Below are 17120 nucleotides of genomic sequence, written 5' to 3'. Positions count from 1 at the left end.
AATAATTAACTCCACTGAAGGCTTGTTTAAGTATGACAGTCAATCAATCAGTCCTTAATACAGCATTATACAGAAAACAGAAAGAAAACAAACATACCAACTCTCTGTAACTGGAGAGGCGATGGCAGCTTTACTTCAGTTCACTTCTGACTAACTACCTCAGACTGACCCATTAGATACTGTTCAGAACAAAGAAAAATCCTCTCTCATGCTTGATCTTATTTTGAATCAAAAAGCCAATGATATTTCTAACTAACTTATCACTACTGGGACCACTTGTGACCACAATTAGCTCTTAATGCTTAGCCATTAATCCATGCATTAAATGTTTTGCTGATACATTGATTAAAGAACACATCTGCTATACCACATGTTCCTTGTCCATTTTGTCAATTACTAATTTTATTAGTTACAGAGCATTTATAAGCATCCCTTATCAGTTACAGTCATTTTGTCCACTACAATATGCATCCATAACTACAGTCATCTCTTTATATACTACATGAGTTTACAGAAAAGAGACAAACAAAATTACCTATTGGCCAGGGACTTTTTTTCATGGTATCTGGTTCACACAATTGATAGGCTAAAACATCTGTTCAACCATCCATTATTTTATTAATTGAAAAAGATATCTGTAACTAAGTCATTATGAAAGAAATAATCTGCTAGACTAAATCCTGATAAACTAAAAGCATCTTTCGACAGATTATTATTTTAATAATCACAGGAAAAACCTGCCCCGTACCAGTTCCAAGCAGTTCCTTTATAGGACATGTGGACACATTTCCCTAAGAGTCCAGAGTTGAAGGACACACAATCCATTATCTAACAATATGCTACGGTCCAGTTAAAGCTTACTGACAACACACAAGAGTCAGCTGAAGTTCAGAGTACAGAGTGTATAACTCAGTACAGGCCTGCTAGGACAAAGACATTCATTTGTCCAAAACAAAAACTCCTTCACGTAAGAATTTAACCATCACTTTTGGCTAACAAAGAAAAGATTTTAGGATATTTGGCCAAGAAATCATGAGGTTAATATCGAAAGAATAATAAAATATTAATATTTACTAGCAACCCATAGTGTCCAAAATTAATCTCAGCTAGCTGCAGATTTGAAAATCTCTATCTGGAGCTGTATCTCCTATATGATTATACGACCAATGCTCATTCTGTAGAATACTGGTGAGGTGCTACCTCCAGGAATATATTAGCTAAAAGAGTTATAACCCCATTATAACCCCTGGAACAGAATTTAACTCCTGAGGTACCACAGTCTCAGCTCTGAGATTCTGAACAATTCTTCTCTTAATACAGAAAATGGGTGCACCTGAGTATTTAAGTTAGTTTTGACCAGTTTTTCCTCTTTCTTTTCTTATTTTTTCATTCGTTCATTCACCAGGTAACTATTTGGATAAATATCTTCAGCATTTTCTGCTAATGAGAGTTCTCAAGGCAGTGAAGCAGCTTGTGTTTCTTCAATTGTAATCTGGGTATTCGTTGCTGTTACTAATATTATAAAAATATGGCTTTATGGTTATCAGGCTGAATATGCCATGTGACTTTTCATCAAAATGAAAACATACATTCAACTGCAGAAAATAAGAGGAAGACACAGAAGTCAAGGAAGCCATGATCCAGATCTGCACGCTTTATGAACAACATTAAGGATGACCATGCTCATAAAAACGGGAAGAAAGTTACCTTAAAAATACATGTCTATAATGACTGACTCAGCCAAAGTGTTTGAAAACTTTAGATTTTTATGTTTTTAGATAACAACATATCATCGTTTCTAAGAGAGGTTAGGAGCCAGATTCCCCAGTGCAGTGCAGCTCAGCTGCTTTCTCCCACACTGCCATTGGCAGATTCTGGCCATAAAGCTGGCATATCCAGCCCTGGCATGATCGCTGTAGTGGCACAGAGCTGGCTGTAAAAGGAAAAGATTAGTACAGCTTAGAGTTCAGCTCTTCACCACTTTGAACACCTGGAGTACTCAAAGAGCAACGTGGCTAGTAACCGCTTATGCTGAAAAACCTGGTGCTTCTTTTCTACCTAATACAAACAGAGGAGTTTTCATTCTCACTGCCACACAGGATTTTCATGGCAACCTATGTTCTGTGCCATCATATCATATGAATATATAGTTGGTTCCCTAATAAAATATATTTTGAGTATTTGTTTTCATTTGCAGAATTTCAGTGTCCCTGATCCTTAGAAAAAAGAAAAGGAGTACTTGTGGCACCTTAGAGACTAACCAATTTATTTGAGCATAAGCTTTCGTGAGCTACAGCTCACTTCATCGGTTTTTCTGTTAGCATTAATTATTAAGAAAGATACTAAATATCTAAGCCCTTTTAACCAAACTGCAGTTCAATACAATAGTCCTAGTAAGAATTCATCTTCTGCTATATTTAGGCTCGGAAGGATTTGATTTTTATCAGTAAATGTCTGTAGCCATTGATTTCACCGTACACACTCAAACTGATGAAAAAGTATTTCCATAGATAATAGTAATTTACAGAGAGGCAAAGAAAGAAAAATGCTACTGAAGAACTCAGATACTTACTTTGTATGTGTTGACGTGAGACTGATAGATTGTGTTTTAATGGTTATAAAGCTTTAACTTTTGAATCTTAATGTCTATTTCATTAAATAATTATTGCCTGACACCCCTATAATTCCACAGAACTATGAAAATTTAAATAGGTAAAAATTGGAAAAAATACTTTAAAATAAACATTGATATTAGCCATCGAAAGTATAAAAAATAAAAATCCAATTCTACAAAGCCTAACTATATTTATTTACTTTCCTCTTAACTTCAAAGTGATAGAACTGTTGTTAATGCCATGTTGATTCTTATGAAAGTATTTAGCCATATCCTGACTAGGGTCTTAGCATCACTGGAAAGGGACACTAAACCCATACTTTGTTGTAAATACACAGGGCCTGTTGGGAGAAAAATATGGGACCATCCGAATACCTGGAGAAGTTGAATCATCGGAATTTGAAATGATCCTAGATGCTGCTGTGGAGGCAAAGCTAGAGACAAGGATTTTGGAAGAGTGGTACTGTAGAGATGAAAATGCGGTGCCACCAGCATATTACCTCAGACCAAAATCTGAAATGCTGAAGAACAATCATAATACGGTAAATTACCTTCATGTCCTTAATAAAAAAACCTACATAGATTGGTCACAGTGGATGGAATTCACCAGCATCATTTGAAAACAATTTAGGGGTCATAATGAAATGAACCTCCATAGTCTATGAACTCTTTCCACACTGCAGAGGTTGGCTCTGTGATGGTCCAGAAGGAGGAAGTGTGGGACACCATGGGGAGTGATGGGCCAAGGCTGCTGGGTCTAAGAATGGTCCACTGCTCACAGCTGTCGCCTTTATAGGGCAATGATAGTGGGCTGCAAGCACTGTTACAGCTCATGAGCCTTCTGCAGCAATTGAGGAATGACTGCATAGGTGCCTCTATCCATCCTGCTTGTTGGAGTGGGGAAGACTCTCTCTCAGCCCTCGCATGGGGCTCTCATTAAAAGTCCATGAATAGGACTTACACGGCAAATGGGAATTTCTCCCCAGGGCCCCAAATCAGCAAAACACTTAAGCACGTGCTTTAAGCTAAGCAAATGATTAAAATTAAGCACACACTCAAGGACTACCCTGAATTGGGGTTCATATTAAAAAAAGTTTCTTAGTAAAATATTTTTGAACAGTCCCATTTAGTCTCACCTCCTATATGTGCACATAACTTTGTTTGACCGTAGCTATGCACGATGCAGGGCCCAATTTTACCCTCATATAGCAAGAGCCGATTTATATCCAAGGACAGAATTTGGCCCTCCAAGAAGAGAATAAACCCTTTAAGGTAGAGCTATATCCCAAAGCAATATCAAAATGTCACTTTATTTTAGTGCATACCGACTGTAATTACACTACAAAAGGAAATTAAACCACTATATAGCATGCATTTACCATGTTACAAAATGCAATAACCTCCTCTGTTGCGTAAAAAAATGTTTGAGCAGTAAGGACTTAAAAGAGTTCAAGAAAACGTAGTGCAGCAGAGTCTGAAATATTTATCACTGGGGGGGAACAACAATTTACATAACGTCCCCCCCAAAGCCCAAAATAGCCCTTTAAATAGATCTTGAAGGTTTTTTTGTATTTTTGTTTATTAACATTTTATAGATTTCCCCAAGCTACTGTCCCACAAGGGTTAAGCAGAAAAGGTTCATCTATCAACACTAGTGCAGTTTTACACCCAGTAAACAAAACAGAAGTAACAGACGGAATATAAAATGATCTGCAACTCTGAATTTTCTACAGGAAGGGCTTTGTGAAAGATTGTGATTCCCTGAGGCAGCACAACGAGGTGCTGTCCCCATACTCTGGACTAGACTGCAAATTGACAATCTAGCACTAAATCAGAAATAATAATAATAAAATTACTTTGTACTTAAATAGGGCTAGCCTGTAATCTTAAAATCTGACATGAGTAAAGGGGCTGTGCTTAGCTGTACTGCCCCAGGAGCAGAGCAGGGACAAAACTGTGACTCACAGAGCCACAATTTGGTCTCTGCTTCCTGCTTGCTCCATAGGGGGAAGTAAAATGTGCCAGCTCTTTCCTGGTACAGTTTACTCCCCTCTCTGCACCAGCTCAGCTGCGCTAGCTGGAATGCAGGGCTTAGAAGGAAAGCCAAGGCTCCACCCACTTCCTGCCTAACTGCCAATGGGCTGCTCTCTCTCCTGGTTACAATCTGGCCCACAGGAACTTTCCTCCAGATATCTCAATGCACTTTACAAAGATGAATGAATTTAGCCTAACATCACCCCTTTGAGGCAAGTCAGATTATGATCACCATTCTGCAAAGGAAGAACTGAAGTACCATCAAATAAAATCCAATATTTTCAAAAGTGACACCTAATTTGGGGTGCTTAATTTGAAATTCCGTGTGCCTAATTTTCAGCTTTGAGATCCAAGGATGAAAGTTAATCTAAAAATATTATTATTCCCTAATAATAGTACTCCAGGCCTGACCCAAAAACCCACTTTCTCTTCATATTTTACTGGTTATTATTATTTACCCCCTGAATAATGTTGTTCACATTTTAGTTCTGTGCACTATTTCAGGAAGTCTTATGTTTTATATTCAGTACAACTTATAATGTAAAATTATGATCTGTCCAATATAAAAGGTTAAGAGTGAATATACTGGAGGTTTTTTTTAAAATGTATGCATTATATTATTAACTGTATTCTCCTTTCTTGTGTATATCATTACCTTAAATATTAATCCTTTGCTTTCTGAAGTTGTAGAAACTGATGTTACAGCTACTGTTTAACTATGAATATTTTTAAAAGATGGAATCATCTTCAAATTCTACAAATGAGAACAAATGGAAGGACATATCAGAAGAGATTAAGAAGATTTTTAAGACTGCTGTGAAGTTGCTGCACGAAAAAGGAAAAATGAAACACAGCCAAGCAAAGAGATATCTTTCCTCTGGTAAAGTTCAGAATACGTACACAAAATATTCTATATCTATGCACCCATTCATAATCTAGCCTAGCAATATTTCCACAATTATCAAAGTATATTTTTGATTGTCATTTCTCACACATAATTTAAAAGAGGAGAAAAGTAAATTTATACATGCTTGAGGCTGAGTCCTGTATTATAGCTAGTACTAAATAAAACTGCACCTGATACATTTTGCATACAGTATTTTTTGTTTGCTTGTTCATCTAGAGGGAACAGAGATTTTTTTCCTCTGTTTGTTTTGAAGGAAGCTAACAATTTTCCTATTTTCTGTTTTATTCCCTCCAGCTGTTGAAGATGAGTTTGATTTTGCCTTGGGAAAACAAACACCAGCTTTCCTGAAGAAGTGTGTCTGTTACATTCGGAAAATTGCCAACATTGAACGTTTTGTTAAAATTCCAGAGATGGGAAAATACATGGATGTAATTCATATAGGTGGGAAAGTTCTTCGGGATCCAGAAGCCCATGATAAATTGATCAAACTCCGAGATGAATTTATTCCTACTATTGTTGCAGCATCTAATCTGAGAGTGTACACTTCTGTTACTCATTGTGACATGAAACTTGGTTATTCACAAGAAGTAGAGAACCACTACATTGAAGGACTTGGTAAACAGTTCTACGAAGACATGATTGATATAATTCAGGCAACAGTACAACAGAATTTTGACACTGAGACAGACTTGCTTTATGATGAAGTCCTTCAACACTCTTCATTATGTAAAACGTACTCCTCTTTCTATGAGTACAGGTGTGAGGCACTAAACATAGTTCATAAATACACTCTGCACAGCAAAACAGGACATATTAACCCTCTTATCATATATGGAGGACCATGCACTGGAAAAACCCTTTTATTAGCTGAAGTGGCAAAGAAGGTAAAAAATAAAAACCAATATATTTTATAATATGCTAATCTTAATAGAGGCAGTAAATGTAGACCAGATTAATTCCCATTTTCCTTATTGTGGTATCAACAGATCTAAGATTAGTCTTTGATACAGACAATAAATCCAGTCTTCTGCACATTACTGGATATCTATTCAGGAAAGAGGCACTGTACATCCTAGTAGCCACATCTCCATATCATATTTCCAGCCAAAACATAATTGTTAGTAGAGCTTTCTAAGGAAATGCAAATATTTCATCCAATTCCTAGATCACTCGTAAGAATTAATTTATTTGTGAAATAAACAACTTTACAAATACACCATTGTAACATCATTAGTCCCTCCCTTCCTGTTCCCTGGTGTTATAAAGTTGTGACACCATTTAATGATTATATGGTATCAGTCTTACAAGTAAAGCACGTTTCCAAGACGTGCTAATTTGTTTCAGATCCTCTTGAATTGCTTCAGAAGTTCCATGATTTGTGTTTATTTCAAAATTTCAGAAGTCGTTTAGTTCACATATGCCTGTCCAATCATTAACTAGATTATCATGGTGAAGTGTGAGGAGCACATTTCATATGTCTGTGAACTTGTCTCCACTGAAAACCGCAGCTCCACTGCTGTATTACTGAGTGCTCTGGCAGTATTGCTTGAGTTAAAGATGACATATAATCTAATATTTCATTCGTGATGTATAATATTAACACTTTCTATAACCCTACTATTTAGAACATTTCCACTCGGACAGGAACACTTCAAAAATAAACTTATGTTTTCCAACAAATTAATGCTGTTTATAAAACCATAAGTAAAACAATTATGTGCTCTGTTATTGTGCTTCACTTGGCTCTGTTAATTTAGACATTAACTAAATTATGCTTCTACATTATAGGCTTATACTTGGCTGCAGGAAGAGATGGGACCAGAATCTGACCCTGTGGTAGTTATAAGATTTTTGGGATCCACAGAAATGAGTACAGATCTTAAGAATCTGCTTCAAAGTATTTGTGAACAATTAGCAATTAATTACCGTTGCCTAGTACAAAGTTACCCTAAAAAGATTCATGATCTTCGGGACTTGTTTATAAATCTGTTGAATGAGTCTTCATTTCACAGACCACTGGTTATAATATTTGATGCCCTAGAGCAGCTTTCAGATAACGATGATGCTAGGAAACTATGGTGGCTCCCCATTCACCTTCCCCGTTCAGTACGGATAATCATGTCAACACTGCCGAACAAACATGGGATCCTGCAAAAACTGAGGTGCCTTATTCATGAAGAGGACAACTACATTGAGTTGATTTCAAGAGACAGAAAGATGTGCAGCCAAGTACTGAAACATCAGCTGTTGCGTGTTAAAAGAAAAGTAACATCAGGGCAACAAATTTATGTCAATGAAGCTTTTTCAAAGTGCACACTGCCTATGTTTGTAAACTTAACCTTCAGAGAGGTTAGGAACTGGAGATCTCACAAAGATGTTGATGAGTCCTCCCTTTGTGTCACTGTTCATGAAAGCATCGAGCAGTTATTTTGGTCATTAGAAAACAAGTGTGGGCTAAAGCTGTTGTCGAGAGCACTGGGCTACATCACAATGTCCAAATCTGGCCTGAGTGAAATGGAATTGGAAGATATTTTAGCTCTTGACAACAGTGTTATGTATGAGCTAAATGATAGTGTCAGGCAATGTAACCCATTGAGGGTACCGTACATATACATTGCAAGGCTTAAGGAGGGCTTAAAGGGATACTTGATAGAGCGGCAAGTGAAAAATGTAACACTTCTAGTGTGGGCAAATAGGCACCTGCAGCTTATTGCCCAGAAACTGTATCTCCACAGTGAGGAAGATGTACATGAAATGCATACAATCATGGCAGAGTACTTCCTCGGTGTTTGGTCAGGTGGAAGAAGGAAATCTTTTTACAGCCAAGATCAGTATTTGAATGGGTGCCTTGACAATAACAGTAGAAGCATGAATGATGAGGAGAAGCACTGTATGGATCTCACCTCTTTTGACAGGCAAGCACCTGATCAGCCGTGGGTCTTTCAGTGTAATCCATTAGAGCCTGACATCTTTTTTGTCAATCACAGGAAAATGACAGAACTTTTGTATCACTTGACAAGATGTGGAAGATCAGACGATCTGCTGTATGGTGTCATTATGAACTTCAGCTGGCTGTACACAATGATTAAAATAGGACAGTTTGACAAAGCACTTTCTGACATAGAACTGGCTTATAACTATTCACAAGAAAAGGAGCTGAAATTTCTGGCAAGTACCCTTCGCAGTATAAAGTTCAAAGTAACAAAATATCCAGGTTCACTCTCTGCTGAATTGCAACAGAGGCTCCTTCCAGTTGTCAGCTCATTGCCTAAATTGAGACACCTTCTCTTAGAATGTGACAGAGATGGACCCAAATACTGCTCTATCGTTCCTTTGCACTCCTCCATGGATGTGACTTACAGCCCCGAGCGACTACCCTTGTCATCCAGTTGTATGCAGGTCACGGAGATCCTGCCTACTTTTAATCCAAATACAGTCATTGCTGCTCTGGAAAATGGCTCCATCAGTACTTGGGATGCAGAGACTCACCAGCTATTAAGGCAAATTACAACAGCTCAATCTGTTATCTTAGGGATCAAACTTACGAATGATGAAAAATATCTTGTAGTGGCTACAACAAAGAACACACTTTTGATTTACGATAATCAAAATTCCTGTCTTTTGTCTGAAGTAGAAATTAAGGGATCAAAACATTGTGGAATTGGGGGAAGCTCAAATTTTATAAATGGATTTACACTGTCCATTAATCATGCACTTGCTTGGCTGGAAGCCAGCAAAGATGTTACTATAATAGATCTGCTTTATGGGTGGCCTCTTTATCACTTCCACTGCTGGTATGAAGTGACTTGTGTACAGTGTTCTCCAGATGGAGTCTATGCATTCTGCGGACAGTACCTTAACACCACCACTATATTTCACTTAGGAAGTGGAGAGAAACTGTCCACCGTGACCTCTGAATTTTCAGGTGGATTTGTGAAATATCTTCTTGTTCTGGACACTGCTCAAGAAATGGTGATGGTGGACAATGAGGGTGGCCTTTCAGTTTGGAACACTGAGGAAATCACAAATCCCCAACTGACAGATGACTTTGATTGTAGGAAAGAAGACAGCGAAGTTGTCAGCATTGAACTTTCTGAAGACCAAAGTGCAATTTTAATTTGTAAGGCACTCAGTATAGAACTTCTCGACACTGGCATGTGGAAAGTGACTGAAAAGTTCAGAGCAAAACACAATGAGCGCTTTATATCTGCTGTGTTATCCAAAAACGGTGACTGTATAATTGCTTCTATGGAAAATACCTCAGCTATTTTTGTTTGGAGGAGAGATACAGGACAGTGTATGGCAAGCTTACAGGAAATCTCAGGAACCATAGTCAGACTAATTAAACCCAGTCACCATAACATGCTGCTATCCTTATCCACCAGTGGTGTCCTTTCTATCTGGGATATAGATATCATAACTGCTATGTCCAATATTGACAAATCTGGCAAACCCATCCAAAGACTGGTGTTGCCAACCAGAGGTGAATTAATTTATACACTGGATGGATCAGAATCTGTACATAAGTGGAACTTCAGCACTGGATTCATTGAAGCTGTGTTCAAGCATGAAGGTATTGTTGAAAACTGTGTGCTGACCTCTTCTGGAGAAATAATGATTACATCAGATGACAAATGTAGCCAATATGTATGGCACACCATTACCGGCGAAAATATCTTCCGCATTAATGGACAAAGGATATCTCAGCTGATGATTACACACAACGATCAGTTTGTCGTCTCGCTCTGTGAACAAAATGCCTCCAGAGTTTGGCGACTGGCCACGGGACACAGAGTTTGCAATATTTTAGTTGCCTTACAGAATGCTTTTATAACCACTGCTAATACATTTGTAGTTGGAATGACAAAGAATAAAGTGTTGGCAGTAAGTCTCTGGACAGGAAGTATAACCAAGAAATTTTGCTGCGATGATGGTGCAACCATTGTTAATATTAAATTGATCCCAGACTGCCCAGATATTGTAGTGTTTATAACATCCACTGAAACAGTGAACATCTGGAGTCTGACAGAGGAAGTAATCTGCAGGCGTGTACAACTGCCTAGTAATTTCTTAAAAGATTTAGAAGACTTTGAAATATCCCCCAATGGGAAGCTAGGAATTCTATCCCGTGGTGATGAGAACATCAATGTGCTTGATTTACACAGCGGCAAACTCCGTGTGGTTCATGCCCCTGGCATTATCTGGCGACAGAGGCTGTCCCGTGATGGCCGCTATCTTGTGTACATCTGTTTTCGTAATGAAGAGGATGACGACAATGGTGCCATCTCTAGCTTAATTGTAATGAGACTGGCTGATGGTAAAAACATTGGTGCTTGTTCCCTTTACAAAACTCCAACCTTTCTTTCTCTCTCACAGAGGCATTTGAATATTATTGTTGGCTTTGATGATGGAAGTATAGGTACTTACACTGTAGTGGATCGAGTAGATGCAGCACTGAAAATTAAAATTGCTACTTCAAACAGCCGTCAAATTTTCAGTAATGCAACACAAGTGATTAGGCCAAAGTGTCACAATTATAGCTTCAAGGTGAATGCAGACTGCATTTGGAGAGAGTCTACTGAGGTGTTTGCAAGAGATAGCCCCATCACAGTGACAGACCCTGAGACAAGCGAAACAACAACACCCAAAAAACATAACTACTGTTATGACAAAGTGTGCGCAGCCATAGATTGCAGAGGACACAATTTTGCTGCTGATAACTGATTAGAAACATGGACTTAGTTTTCCTGAATACATAATACTTGTGCATAGGCTAGTCTTCTGATTCAAAAGTAAGTACCAGTGCATTTCTTGAAAGATGAAGAACAGCTGAGGGCAGGAATGCTGTTTTTCTCAACAAATATTCTTACATTTATGTGAACAAAAATAAGCAAAAAAAAATCAACCAAATGTGAAAAACATTTATCCAATGGGCGGCAGGGTTTTTAAAATTTTGGAATACAAGGTTTAGTCCAAGGTTAGATCCAGGGCCTTGACTGACAATTTCTAGCAATACTATTACAATTGTTATACCATTACAGGAATTAGAAAATCTTATTTGGGGGTTGCCAGAGTTTTAGCTAGAGACAAAACTCAATTTATTGTTGGATAAGAGGCAAGACACCCTTTTATAATCCAGATAGCCTCGTTGTGGACAAAGCTAGGCCAACTGTTACCCTGAGTTTATACCCACTTGCAAACGTGTTTTTCCGCTTGATGGTGCAATGACAAGATGTCACCTGCCAACCTGGAACACTTGATGCATTCCATCATTTAAAGAAATAGCTACCTTTTTTTAAAAAAAATTGGGATTAACATTTGGGTTGAAAGGGGTAGAAGCCAATCAACACCAAACACATCTACATGTGAGGTAATAAATCAGTCTTCATCTAAATGAAAGTACTGAAAGTTACAAACATTGCATGCAAGGATTTTTCTATAGTCTGATAAAAATGATAAAAACTAGTTATTACCTAGGTCATAAAAGAAGAAGTTTAACACTGAAATTGTATTGTTTTTCTGTCTCTTTTACAGTGCATATTAGTACTGGATAAAACAAATACTTTTTCAAAGAGAAAGGGCATTAACAGATAAACAGTCAAACACCTGTTCACTTCTCTCTGTTGTATAAAAGTTTGGAATATCTCTTAAGTCCCTACAGTGATCTTAATAGAAAGCTTTCAGACATGCCATGTATTATTCTTGATAGCGTTTGCCTTATTACTACCATTCCTATTCTTTCCTGTGTTCAACACAGATCAGATGACCAAATACTCTGGGACTAACAGAATATACCTGTATATGTGTTGAAATATTCCATAAAATCTAAAGGCTGTCCAAAGGTTCTTTACTGTTCCAATTGGTAATGGTTTACATACTGTATGTATGCTCCTTTATGTTTCACTTCTTGCTTTACGACTGTTCTGAGCCTTTTATACAGTTTTATCAGTTTCAAGACAGAAATTGTGAAATATTGTCAACTATTTTTTAAAAAACAGTTTTACCTAACTAAAAGAAGTAGCTATCTGTATCTAAAGGGTGAAAAGGTCCCCCCATCCCACTCTTTACTTATCTTAAACATGGCATGTCCTTGGCAAACTTTTAAAAGAATTTAAACAAACCACATTTTTCTTTTGGGGAAGTTAGAACTCCATGCCACTAAATTTCCAAGAAACGAATGCCAACCTAGGGTTTAACGTAGTGTGTGAATGTTCTATGTAAAAGCCAATATAGTATATCAAGTGACTTGAATGACTTTTCCTAACTTGTTTGCAACTTAATAGATCATATTGAATGTTTTTATGTAAAACTTTGTATTGTTGGGAAGAATTACCCAATCAGAGAGTTATATTTTCATAAATGTTAAATTTAGTTAAATTTTGTTACAGAGTTGTTAAATTAGAAATCTATTGCAGTCTTCAAACAATATACAGTCTTGTGTAATCATTGTTTGTATGAATAAACTAAGTAAACAGACTTCTATGTGTGTGGTTTTAATTTGTAAAGAAATTTCTGAAAGGGGACTAAATTTTTAGGGCCAGATCCTCAGCTGGTGTGAATCAACAAAGCTCCAATAGAACCTAAGCATTATTTTAAGGCCACAAGATCAGGGTGGGCAAACTCTTTCGCCCGAGGGCCACATCTGGGAATAGAAATTGTATGGCGAGCCATGAATGCTCACAAATTGGGATTGGGGTTCGGGGAGGGGAAGGTTCTGGTGGGGAGTGCAGGCTCCAGGGTGAGGCCAGAAATGAGTTCAGGGTGCAGGAGGGGGCTCCAGGCTGGGGAGTGAGGGGGGGTGTGAGGCCTCCAGCTGGGGGTGCGGGCTCTGGGGTGGGGCTGGTGATGAGGAGTTTGGGGTGTAAGAGGGTGCCATGGGCAAAGAGGTTCAGAGGGCGGGAGGGGGATCAGGGCTGCGGTGTGGGGAGACACTCAGGGGTGCAGGCTCTGGGCGGCACTTACCTCAAGCAGCTCCCAGAAGCAGTGGCATGTCCTTTCTCAGGCTCCTACATGGAGGCGCAGCCAGGCGGCTCTGCTCGCTGCCCCATCTGCAGGCACCACCCCTGCAGCTCCCACTGGAGCACTGGAGGGGGCCACTGGACTGCATAGGAGCTGGAGGGGGACCAGCTCTCTGGCTGGAGCACCGAAGCGGGGCCATGCTGTGGCTTCCAGAAGATGTGTGGAGCGGCCCCTGACCCTGTGCCCCAGCTGGAGCACCGGGGCCTGCGGGCCAAGCCCCAGACCCCACTCCCTAATGGAAGTTCGAAGGCCGCCTTAAAATGGCTGGTGGGCCGGATCCGACCCGTGGGTCATAGTTTGCCCACTCCTGCACACAATATAAGTGATGCACAGGTTTTACACTGGCACTCTGCATGGGGATGAATTTCATTCTGACAAATGGCAAGTACCTGAGAGGTATTGAGTGCTTGCAGCTCCATTGATTTCACAGAGCCCAGTACAGTACTCCTTGCACAAGAGCATTTCCCATTGACTTTTATGGGAGATTCTCCGGCACAAGGAGTACTGAAACTACTGGCCCATACTCAAACTAAATAAAAATTAAATATCTAAATTCAACTGTACAAAATGAAACAAAACAGTTGATTTGCCTATGAACCTGTAACATACCAAACATTTGCTGAGCTCGCTAAACTACTTTTTTCCTCGGATTGGTGAATAACTAGAAGCATTCTCTCAATATCTGTGACCTGCTAATTAGAAAAATACAGTGACACCAGAAAACTGAGTTAATAATAGAACTTAACCCAGCCTGCAGAACATGGATGTTTAAAAAACAACAAAGAGATATCAAGATTTTAAACTGACCCAGTTCTGCTCAGTTCAGGAGCCAACCTTGAGCCTTGGCCCACAGAAGCTTGGTAGAGGCCTACAGCTTCCAGATTTGTTGCTGACTCTTCAGGAGAGAATGCAACAATTCACTTTATCATTGGTAGTACAAATTACATCTCCAGAACAAACTATCTGCTTCTCCCAAACTGAATGGCTTGATAAGTCTGCTCAGGAGGAGTCTCTCATCTAAATTTTAAAAGGGGAATTAAGCTGAAGTGTGAAGGTGGAGTCGTCTTTGGTGGACAAAGCTAGGCCTGAGGTCAGGCACAGAGAGTATGTCTACACTGCAATGTAAGCTCAGAGTTAGCAGAACTTGAGTTAGCAGACACTGGGTTTGTTAACCTAGGGCTTGAGGGTTTAAACCAGGGGTCAGCAACCTTTCAGAAGTGGTTTGCCGAGCATTCATTTATTCACTCTAATTTAAGGTTTCGTGTGCCAGTAATACATTTTAAAGTTTTTAGAAGGTCTCTTTCTATAAGTCTATAATATATAACTAAACTATTGTTGTATGTAAAGTAAATAAGGTTTTTTAAATGCTTAAGAAGCTTCATTTAAAATTAAATTAAAATGCAGAGCCCCCCCAGACCGGTGGCCAGGACACGGGCAATGTGAGTGCCACTGAAAATCAGCTCGCGTGCTGCCTTCGGCATGTGTGCCAGAGGTTGCTTACCCCTGGTTTAAACTCATTTGAAGTCCTAGGTTAGGAATTTTTGAACCTTGAGTCCCAACCTGGGTCTGCAGCATCTACACTGCATTATGTGGGCATGATTCCAAACACCTATACCCCAGACTTCCTAGCACCCTTCCAAAATGTGGCCAGTCTAGCCCTTTGTTAGTGCAGCGTGGAAAAACCTGACTGTCCACCAAACTTAATTGTCCAGAGGACAAAGAAAGTCAGCCCGTGGCATTGTGGGTTACTTTTAGTAAACTTCCAAACCACAGGTCCATGGGGCTGCGTCTAACCTACAAAGCAATAGGGCTTGAATCCTAGGTCCCCGTGTGACTCAGGCTTGGCGTTCACCCCCATGGGGTCCTGGGACCTTGTGCTCTGAGCCCAGAGTTAGCACGATATGTGTGTAGATAGAAGGGAATTAGGTTTTGAGTTTGAACCCTGGGCTTACGCTGTAGTGTAGACATATCCAAAGAGAACACTGAATAGCAACCATTTTCCTCTCAGCCATTCTCTGTGAAAGCCTTCAGTAACAAAGGCAACATGAAATCAAAAGGTTATATAACTGAATCTCCAATGAGAAGAAATACCTTAGTATTCCTCAACACTTTCAGATAACTTTTCCTGACCATACATTTGTGACACTTCTCAGGGCACCCATGGCAGTGAGTCACCTTGTTACCTGCACATCCACCAATGTGATATATGTCATCATGTGCCAGCAATGCCCCTCTGCCATGTACATTGGTCAAACTGGACAGTCTCTACGTAAAAGAATAAATGGACACAAATCCGATGTCAAGAATTATAACATTCATAAACCAGTCGGAGAACACTTCAATCTCTCTGGTCACGCGATTACAGACATGAAAGTTGCGATATTACAATAAAAAAAACTTCAAAACCAGACTCCAGCGAGAGACTGTTGAATTGGAATTCATTTGCAAATTGGATACAATTAACTTAGGCTTGAATAGAGACTGGGAGTGGCTAAGTCATTATGCAAGGTAACCTATTTCCCCTTGTTTTTTCCTACCCCCCCCCCCCCAGACGTTCTTGTTAAACCCTGGATTTGTGCTGGAAATGGCCCACCTTGATTATCATACACACTTTAGATAAGCTATTACCAACAGGAGAGTGGGTTTGTGTGGGGGGGGAGGGAGAAAACCTGGATTTGTGCTAGAAATGGCCCAACTTGATTATCATACACATTGTAAGGAGAGTGATCACTTTAGATAAGCTATTACCAGCAGGAGAGTGGGGTGGGGGGAGAGAAAACCTTTTGTAGTGGTAAACAACCATTTTTTCATGCTTTGTGTGTATAAAAAGATCTTCTATACTTTCACAGTATGCATCCGATGAAGTGAGCTGTAGCTCACTAAAGCTTATGCTCAAATAAATTGGTAAGTCTCTAAGGTGCCACAAGTACTCCTTTTCCTCTTGTGAATACAGACTAACACGGCTGTTACTCTGAAACTTGTTACCACTGCCTCCAGCACGACCGAGTCATGCCTGTGCCCAGCTGGGTGTCAGCTCCCTAGCACAACCAGCCTGTCAGCTCCTCAAGCAGTCTCCTCTGGGCTACACCAGCTCTGCCCAGGCCCGCCGACAGCAATTCCGGGTCTCAGGGAAGAACAGTTAATGGCCCCCCTCGAAAGGGAAGGCTGAGGTTTACAACACTACTTTTTATCCTATTGATAGATAGCACATTTGAACCCACTGTGCATAAGTTGTGGCCTTACTTGATCAAGTTAACTTTTTTTTCCAGTTACAGCACCAGTGTTAAACAAATTGTGAACCTAAATATAAGATGTAGAATTTATTTTGAATTATATATTTAAATTAAATATATTATGGAATATATAAAAAACATTTAAAGAAGAACAAAGTAAGAACACACCTAAAGTATCAAGTATGCTAATTAGACACCTAATCATGATTCATGTGTAATCGAAAGACAAGGAAAAAACTGATATACAAGATGTAACTGAATATGACCAACAAAGTTCAAACATATAATACAAAGCTTGTGCTGCTCGTGCTGT

General features: G+C 39.3%; 2 protein-coding genes across 2 annotated transcripts in view; one reads left to right on the top strand and one right to left on the bottom strand.

Moving 5' to 3' along the window:
- The window catches only part of NWD2 (NACHT and WD repeat domain containing 2), a 125765-nt gene extending 114486 nt beyond the window's left edge, over positions 1-11279 (top strand). The window contains exons 4-7 of the mRNA XM_077815753.1: positions 2953-3156; positions 5384-5528; positions 5850-6439; positions 7344-11279. Coding sequence (XP_077671879.1) covers positions 2953-3156; positions 5384-5528; positions 5850-6439; positions 7344-11279 — 4875 coding nt within the window. The remainder of the gene's footprint in view (positions 1-2952; positions 3157-5383; positions 5529-5849; positions 6440-7343) is intronic.
- The window catches only part of RELL1 (RELT like 1), a 146262-nt gene that overhangs the window by 964 nt on the left and 128178 nt on the right, over positions 1-17120 (bottom strand). The window lies entirely within an intron of this gene.

The sequence above is a fragment of the Eretmochelys imbricata genome, chromosome 4 (assembly GCF_965152235.1).
Source record: "Eretmochelys imbricata isolate rEreImb1 chromosome 4, rEreImb1.hap1, whole genome shotgun sequence".
Taxonomy (NCBI): Eukaryota; Metazoa; Chordata; order Testudines; family Cheloniidae; genus Eretmochelys; species Eretmochelys imbricata.
The sequence above is the reverse complement of the archived record's forward strand: the minus strand, read 5'-3'. Positions and strand labels throughout refer to the sequence as shown.